Source organism: Eucyclogobius newberryi, unplaced genomic scaffold, assembly GCF_026437365.1.
Source record: "Eucyclogobius newberryi isolate DKJ021-1_F unplaced genomic scaffold, fEucNew1.0.hap1 SCAF_20, whole genome shotgun sequence".
Classification (NCBI taxonomy): Eukaryota; Metazoa; Chordata; class Actinopteri; order Gobiiformes; family Gobiidae; genus Eucyclogobius; species Eucyclogobius newberryi.
In genome coordinates this window covers 28,199,716-28,208,563 of record NW_027315835.1, presented here as the reverse complement: position 1 = coordinate 28,208,563, position 8,848 = coordinate 28,199,716, and the positions used below count along the sequence as shown (strand labels likewise).

General features: G+C 46.5%; 1 protein-coding gene across 1 annotated transcript in view; it reads right to left on the bottom strand.

The window, feature by feature from the left end:
- trim65 (tripartite motif containing 65) overlaps window positions 1-8,488 on the bottom strand; it is a 28,032-nt gene extending 19,544 nt beyond the window's left edge. The window contains exons 1-3 of the mRNA XM_072456593.1: window positions 8,415-8,488; window positions 5,643-6,081; window positions 3,091-3,186 (exon numbers count right to left, since the gene is read on the bottom strand). Of these exons, the coding sequence (XP_072312694.1) occupies window positions 3,091-3,186; window positions 5,643-6,068 (522 nt within the window). The 5' untranslated portion in view covers window positions 6,069-6,081; window positions 8,415-8,488. The remainder of the gene's footprint in view (window positions 1-3,090; window positions 3,187-5,642; window positions 6,082-8,414) is intronic.
- Between the last annotated feature and the right edge of the window lie 360 nt (window positions 8,489-8,848).

Sequence of the window (8,848 nt, the reverse complement as noted above, 5' to 3'; positions counted from 1 at the left end):
CATGATTGGTTGTTTTTGATGCACGGAGCAAATATCTACTTATGGCGGAGATCGGCAAACATACATATCCCACGCTCTCTCTCTGCTCGCAGCACCCCTCTCTCTGCTCGCAGCACCTCTCTCTCTCTCTCTCTCTGCTCGCAGCACCTCTCTCTCTCTCTCTGCTCGCAGCACCTCTCTCTCTCTCTCTCTCTGCTCGCAGCACCTCTCTCTCTGCTCGCAGCACCTCTCTCTCTCTCTCCCTCTGCTCGCAGCACCTCTCTCTCTCTCTCTGCTCGCAGCACCTCTCTCTCTCTCTCTCTCTGCTCGCAGCACCTCTCTCTCTCTCTCTGCTCGCAGCACCTCTCTCTCTCTCTCTCTCTGCTCGCAGCACCCCTCTCTCTGCTCGCAGCACCTCTCTCTCTCTCTCTCTCTGCTCGCAGCACCTCTCTCTCTCTCTCTGCTCGCAGCACCTCTCTCTCTCTCTCTCTCTGCTCGCAGCACCCCTCTCTCTGCTCGCAGCACCTCTCTCTCTCTCTCTCTCTGCTCGCAGCACCCCTCTCTCTGCTCGCAGCACCTCTCTCTCTCTCTCTCTGCTCGCAGCACCTCTCTCTCTCCCTCTGCTCGCAGCACCCCTCTCTCTGCTCGCAGCACCTCTCTCTCTCTCTCTGCTCGCAGCACCTCTCTCTCTCTCTCTGCTCGCAGCACCTCTCTCTCTCTCTCTCTCTGCTCGCAGCACCTCTCTCTCTCTCTCTGCTCGCAGCACCTCTCTCTCTCTCTCTCTCTGCTCGCAGCACCTCTCTCTCTCTCTCTGCTCGCAGCACCTCTCTCTCTCTCTGCTCGCAGCACCTCTCTCTCTCTCTCTGCTCGCAGCACCCCTCTCTCTGCTCGCAGCACCTCTCTCTCTCTCTCTCTCTGCTCGCAGCACCTCTCTCTCTCTCTCTCTCTGCTCGCAGCACCCCTCTCTCTGCTCGCAGCACCTCTCTCTCTCTCTCTCTCTCTGCTCGCAGCACCTCTCTCTCTCTCTCTGCTCGCAGCACCTCTCTCTCTCTCTCTGCTCGCAGCACCTCTCTCTCTCTCTCTCTCTGCTCGCAGCACCCCTCTCTCTGCTCGCAGCACCTCTCTCTCTCCCTCTGCTCGCAGCACCTCTCTCTCTCTCTCTCTGCTCGCAGCACCTCTCTCTCTCTCTCTGCTCGCAGCACCTCTCTCTCTCCCTCTGCTCGCAGCACCCCCCTCTCTCTGCTCGCAGCACCCCCCTCTCTCTGCTCGCAGCACCTCTCTCTCTCCCTCTGCTCGCAGCACCTCTCTCTCTCTCTCTCTGCTCGCAGCACCTCTCTCTCTCTCTCTGCTCGCAGCACCTCTCTCTCTCCCTCTGCTCGCAGCACCCCCCTCTCTCTGCTCGCAGCACCCCCCTCTCTCTGCTCGCAGCACCCCTCTCTCTGCTCGCAGCACCTCTCTCTCTCTCTCTCTCTGCTCGCAGCACCCCTCTCTCTGCTCGCAGCACCTCTCTCTCTCTCTCTCTCTGCTCGCAGCACCTCTCTCTCTCTCTCTCTGCTCGCAGCACCTCTCTCTCTCCCTCTGCTCGCAGCACCCCCCTCTCTCTGCTCGCAGCACCCCTCTCTCTCTCCCTCTGCTCGCAGCACCCCCCTCTCTCTGCTCGCAGCACCCCCCTCTCTCTGCTCGCAGCACCTCTCTCTCTCTCTCTCTCTGCTCGCAGCACCTCTCTCTCTCTCTGCTCGCAGCACCTCTCTCTCTCTCTCTCTGCTCGCAGCACCTCTCTCTCTCCCTCTGCTCGCAGCACCCCTCTCTCTGCTCGCAGCACCTCTCTCTCTCTCTCTGCTCGCAGCACCTCTCTCTCTCTCTCTCTCTGCTCGCAGCACCTCTCTCTCTCTCTGCTCGCAGCACCTCTCTCCCTCTCTCTGCTCGCAGCACCCCTCTCTCTCTCCCTCTGCTCGCAGCACCCCCCTCTCTCTGCTCGCAGCACCCCCCTCTCTCTGCTCGCAGCACCTCTCTCTCTCTCTCTCTCTGCTCGCAGCACCTCTCTCTCTCTCTCTCTCTGCTCGCAGCACCTCTCTCTCTCTCTCTCTCTGCTCGCAGCACCCCTCTCTCTGCTCGCAGCACCTCTCTCTCTCTCTCTCTGCTCGCAGCACCTCTCTCTCTCTCTGCTCGCAGCACCTCTCTCTCTCTCTCTGCTCGCAGCACCTCTCTCTCTCTCTCTCTGCTCGCAGCACCCCTCTCTCTGCTCGCAGCACCTCTCTCTCTCTCTCTCTCTCTCTCTGCTCGCAGCACCCCTCTCTCTGCTCGCAGCACCTCTCTCTCTCTCTCTCTCTGCTCGCAGCACCTCTCTCTCTCCCTCTGCTCGCAGCACCCCCCTCTCTCTGCTCGCAGCACCTCTCTCTCTCTCTCTCTCTGCTCGCAGCACCTCTCTCTCTCTCTCTCTGCTCGCAGCACCTCTCTCTCTCCCTCTGCTCGCAGCACCCCCCTCTCTCTGCTCGCAGCACCCCCCTCTCTCTGCTCGCAGCACCCCTCTCTCTGCTCGCAGCACCTCTCTCTCTCTCTCTCTCTGCTCGCAGCACCCCTCTCTCTGCTCGCAGCACCTCTCTCTCTCTCTCTCTCTGCTCGCAGCACCCCTCTCTCTGCTCGCAGCACCTCTCTCTCTCTCTCTCTGCTCGCAGCACCTCTCTCTCTCCCTCTGCTCGCAGCACCCCCCTCTCTCTGCTCGCAGCACCTCTCTCTCTCTCCCTCTGCTCGCAGCACCTCTCTCTCTCTCTCTCTGCTCGCAGCACCTCTCTCTCTCTCTCTCTCTGCTCGCAGCACCTCTCTCTCTCCCTCTGCTCGCAGCACCCCCCTCTCTCTGCTCGCAGCACCCCCCTCTCTCTGCTCGCAGCACCTCTCTCTCTCCCTCTGCTCGCAGCACCTCTCTCTCTCTCTCTCTGCTCGCAGCACCTCTCTCTCTCTCTCTGCTCGCAGCACCTCTCTCTCTCCCTCTGCTCGCAGCACCTCTCTCTCTCCCTCTGCTCGCAGCACCCCCCTCTCTGCTCGCAGCACCCCCCTCCCTCTGCTCGCAGCACCCCCCTCTCTCTGCTCGCAGCACCCCTCTCTCTCTCTTACGTTTGCTTGGCTGATGTTCTCAGACAGGTCGAGGATGTTTTTTTCAGTTTCTTTGATCAGTTTCTCCACGTCTTTTTCTTTCTTCTGGAGAATCGTCTGAGAAAGAATCACAGCGATACTAAATCAGCCCGACATCAATCCATTTCAACAAACCAAGAAAGGCCACAAAGAAGAGCTGTGTCATTCAGCTTTCACTCGTGTGGAAGAAGTAAGAGATAAAATACGTATTTTAATTTCTAAAAACAAATAACGGTGTACCCCTTTGTACTTACTGCACAGAGTCAAACATTTCACATGGATTTTGAGAACTATTAGAGTCAAATGTAGTGCTCTTGATGAAGAACTGTGCTTTTTTTGTTATCCAATTATTTTTGTATCATAAAAGGTTCAAATTGTAGAAAAAGGTTCAGTTGTTTTGCAAAAAAAAAGCTAGACATTTCGACTTCATCCAAGAGTCATTGTCAATGAGCGAATTTAGGCCGGGAACTCAGATATTTATACTATTCCGTGGTAAGCCCCGCCCATTGGGAGTTGTTTGTTTCAACAGAAACTTACCCTCTTTGTTTCTAACGAGCCTTTTGCTTAGAAACAGCCCTTTAATGGGATATTTGTCTCCCTTATGTCTTTGTGAGACCCTGGTTCACTCGCCCTGAGGACCTGATTATCATCTAAATGTCCTGGTCCTCGACCTCTCCAGGGCTTTAATATTCCATTGTAGATTACAGGAAGATTAAACCTTAGCCCTCCATTCCTGTTTAAAGAAGGTCTTTCTTTTTTTAACAAAAATAGCTTCCTTAACTCCTCTTTCAAACCATCTTTTCTCCTGCTTAAAACCTTCACCTCACCGTCTTCAAACGAGTGATTAGAGGCTTCAAGATGGAGATGCACGGCACTCTGTAGACCTGAACTAGTATTTATTCTGTGCTGATAAAGCCTCTTGTGTAGAGGCTGATTTGTCTCACCTATGTACCGTTCTTTACAGCTTTCTTCACTGCATTGGATCGAATAAACTACATTGCTCTGTTTTTGGGTCAACATCTTGTCCTTGGGATGAACCAGTTTTTGTCTTAAAGTGTTTCCTGGTTTAAAATAAACAGGGACTTCGTGTTGTCTAAAAATTCTCTGCAATTTTTCCGACAGGCCAGACACATAAGGGATAGAAACACCCTTCCTTCTCTGTTCAGTTTCCCTTTTGTCCTGCTTCTTGGTTCTCTTCACTCTGTTGATAACCACAGGCTGAAACATAGGCACAGGCACAGGCACATAGGAGAGACAAAACAGCCTCTACACAAGAGGCTCTATCAGCACAGAAGAAATACAAGTTCAGGACCTCAGAGTGCCGTGCATCTCCATCTTGAAGCCTCTAATCACTCGTTTGAAGACGGTGAGGTGAAGGTTTTAAGCAGGAGAAAAGATGGTTTGAAAGAGGAGTTAAGGAAGCTATTTTTGTTAAAAAAGAAAGACCTTTAAACAGAAGGACCTTTGAACAAAATGGAGGGTTAAGATTCAACCTTCCTGTAATCTACAATGGAATATTAAAGCCCTGGAGAGGTCGAGGACCAGGACATTTAGATGATAATCAGGTCCTCAGAGCGAGTGAACCAGGGTCTCACAAAGACATAAGGGAGACTAATATCCCAATAAAGAACTGATTGGAAACAAGAGCCTCGTTAGAAACAAGAGGGTAAGTTTCTGTTGAAACAAACAACTCTTTCCACTTCAGGAAGGCTCCGCCCAATGGGCGGGCCTTACCACAGAATAGTATAAATATCTGAGTTCCCGGCCTAAATTCTCTTATTGACAATGACTCTTGGATGAAGTTGAAACATCTAGTTCTTTCTAAACTGAGTCCAGATGAAACACCTGAAGCTTTTTCTACAATGGAACTCTCCTGGACGAATGAGGGACACGCCCACATAAAGGTTCAAAATAAACCCTTCTGCCATGTCGACTGGTCTGAAACTAGAAGAAAAAATAAGTTCACTTTTCAGTCCAGTGAAAAATGCAGTGGAATGAAGTCAAAGTAAAGTTTAAGTAAATGTACCTGAAGTTAAGAAACCAGGAGAATAAACTACATATACTCAAGTACATCCCATGTACCAAGAAAGGAAATGTATTCATCATCAGAGTTTTAAGACTGCTTTTTAACTTTTATTTATTTTTCAGCCCATAGGCTTTATTGGGCAGGACAGTGCAGTGTGAAATGGGAATACGACTGGGGAGGACATGCAGCAAAGTGAGCCAGATTTGAACTCACAGTAGTCTGAGGCCCTGCTACAATCACAAAGAAATGTAACTGTTTGCATGATGTTTAATACTCCATAAATCAGATAAAGATTTGATTTTTGATGTCCACTGTCTAATAAACCCTTCGGAGATTCACTCTTTTGGAAGTAAAGCTTGAATTTAAACAACCTATTTTTACTTTTCACATGACAATTATAACTCTTTTGACTTCTTCAAGTATAGTGTAACCTGAATAATCACAAGTATCGATGAAGCAAATAATGGCGGCGTCGCTGGCTGGGCTGCTATGGAAACGTGTCCCACACCTGCTGTTTTTGCCGCTCCTCCTCCAGCATGATCTTCTCGTGGCTGCCGCACTCCTTCACCGCGCACTCGCAGCAAATGGACATCTTATCCTGGTGACAGAACAACACCAGAGGCTTCCCGTGTCTGTGGCAGGGCTCTGCGTCTCCAGCGCCCGCTCCCGCGCCCGCCGCCAAACCCTCTCTGGAGGACCGTCCCGAGCTGCCGGCCCCTTCTGCCAGCTCACAGAGGCTGATGCTTCGGGACAGGGGCGGCTTTTCGGCGAACTCATGTTTGCAAATGGGGCAGTCGAAGCTGACGCCGCGCTTGTGTTGGGCGTTCCAGTGAGCGTCGACGCAGGAGCGGCAGAAGCTGTGTCCACACGGGATGGTGCACGGGTCCTTGAAACGCTCAATGCAGATGGAACAGGTGAGATTCTGGGACTCCATTTTGAAGGACGAGCTGAAATACAAATGGAGAAAAGGCCACATCAGATGTTATTTTCTATAACAATATGATATTCATGTGCAATTACTGTGCAATTCATGTGCAGTTACTGTGCAATTCATGTGCAATTACTGTCGTGATCACATGCAATGGTATTTATGCATTTATTTATATCTTTATTATTTTGCCCTCCATCCCTTGTTGTGAAATGGGAGGTTTTGTCTATGTGAGTTTTTGTTTATAGGAGATCTTCTACTGAGAGTGTTTTTCAAACTTCCTATAAGTGATCTGTTCTTTTCTTCTGGATCTACCTCTGGATCTACCTGCGTTGCAACAATGAAATTTCCCCATGTGGGACAATAAAGGATTATCTTATCTTATATCAACTTTTAGAAAAGGCTGCAAAGATACAAAAAGAACGGACTGCCAAGGACTAGACACTAACACGTAATATAATATATAGTAATAGTATAATATAAGGACGCACAAAATGGAAAAACAATAAACTTGAAAATGGGACAAATACTGAACGACACACACCAGATGTGGAATGTTTACTGGCTATTGTTGCTTTGTTATTTCGCTCTGTGTCTTGTTTTATTATAGATTTTTTTAAAGGAGAAAGAGAGGATAGACGGCTGCAAAAAGAGGTCATTAAAAGAGAAAGGGCTAAAAAAGAGAGGCCTGAAAAAACAAACAAAAAGCCAAACAGAAAACAGAATCTTGCAGGGTATTCTTCATAAAGTAATATTTGTGCCCTTATGTGGTTAATTTGACAGGCCATTCATTTTTGCGCAACATTTGAACATTAATCCCAACATCCCAAACAATATTGAGATAATATTTGTAGTCATAATATAAGCAGCAGCATCCAAATGAAAACACCATCAAACATTAGCACTTGGAGCCAGAGAAGAAGTTCTACGACTCAGACAAAGCAGTAATTACAGCAAAAGAATAAAAATGTCCATCATTTTCATTGTTTGACTGTGTCTAAAGAGAACTCCATCAAGATGTCCACACACGGCTTCACTTTAGCTTGAACTGTCAAATTTAGGAGAAAATCAAATGCATGTTTTTGTGATCCAAACAACTCTTTGATTAATGAAAAGAATAGTTGCTAACATAATTGATTATCAAACTAATGATTAGATGCAAGCCTACCCATAATCCATATTGGCCGATACAATACTACGATTTTAAAATCCATAGCAAGGAGCACAAATGTACGTTAAGTTAATAGTTTAGTTCTCAAATTAACTATTGGTTACTTTTTATAATTTATTTTATGTATTATTCTTATTTAACCAGGACAGTCCCACTGAGATGTAGCACTCCATCCCAGGACCTTCTTGATGTGAAGCGAGAGCGCTAACCGTTACCGTTGGTTACACAAAGATTGGGGCAGTGGCGAGTTATTTCAGAAGCAAGATGGGTTCTGTAAAGCCAATTTTGATCATTTCCCCAAAATGTATAATATTAAACGACAAACTCAATTACTGCATTAGGGCTGCAACAACTAACGATCATTTTGCCATTCAACTGGGCTAATCTTCTTTGGAATTAATCAATTAGTTGTTTAGAACGCAAAAGTCACATGATGAAAACATTCCTACCAAATTATTATTATATTGATTAGTTGCGATTAATGGATTCACTTGTGTGCTGCATAAAAAAAGTGTCAAAAGAAACACATAGAACTTATTTTCTAAATCCACACCGTGTTTTACATTGAACCAATAAGAGAGCAGTGTAGTTACAGTTTGTGCAGTGGCATTTGTGCATTTAAGTGTTAAAATAAAGCTTTATATCTTCCCTTCAGGCCCAGTATATCAGCCTCTGCTGGAGACTTAAAGCTGAAGCCACTGGTGTAACTATCGACCATTACTGCTAATAATAATAATCATAATAATCACTGTAGTAAATGGTAACAATGTATATTTTTAAATTAGTATAAAAAAAAAGTTTTATCACAGTGCTAGAAAAGGTACAGAGCTAAATGCAGATTATAATAAATTAATAATAATAATGTGGTCTAATAAATTGATTCATGAACATAACTAATATAACACATTAGTTGGAAGCATTAAAACAATTTAGATGCATTTTATAATGTATAATGGAGATCGAAAGGATATAGAAGCATAAAACAGCAGATAAGTAAAGATAACATGGGCGTAGCATTAGCCACAATATAATAACAAAGCATGAGAGAGCTAGCTGTTAGCTGTTAGCATGGCTGTCAAAGGTCCAGCTGACGTGAATCACTCATTCTGCTCCAGTCGTCTCGTGTAAATACTCACTTATTCAGACTAAGAGGGAATAAACACACAAAATACAAACATTACCATTAGCATGAGCCGGTGTAGTTCATCAGAGTCAGCAGGAGACAGATTGAATTTCGGTATCGGAATATAGCGTATCATGTGACGTCATGAATACAAAATAATGACGCGTTCACGGACTCTGAAAAAAAAAGGTAAAAAGAAAATACATCTTGAATGTTGTAATATTATCATCTACTTTTCTCCCAAACTCCCGAATATGCAACATGGTGTTACTTTATTTATATTCTTGGGACTGTAAATACCACATTCACAAAGCCAAATTAATTTGCAATTCAAACTACGTAAGTAACTATGTTTTTATGTACTATAGTTTGTCAGTTTTCCTCTTTTCCTGGTTTGTCTTTGATGAAACAGCGTATGCTTATTTTTAGTTAAGATATATTTATTTATGCAATTATTGTTTGTACCTGAAATGGTCAATTGCGTCTGTAGTG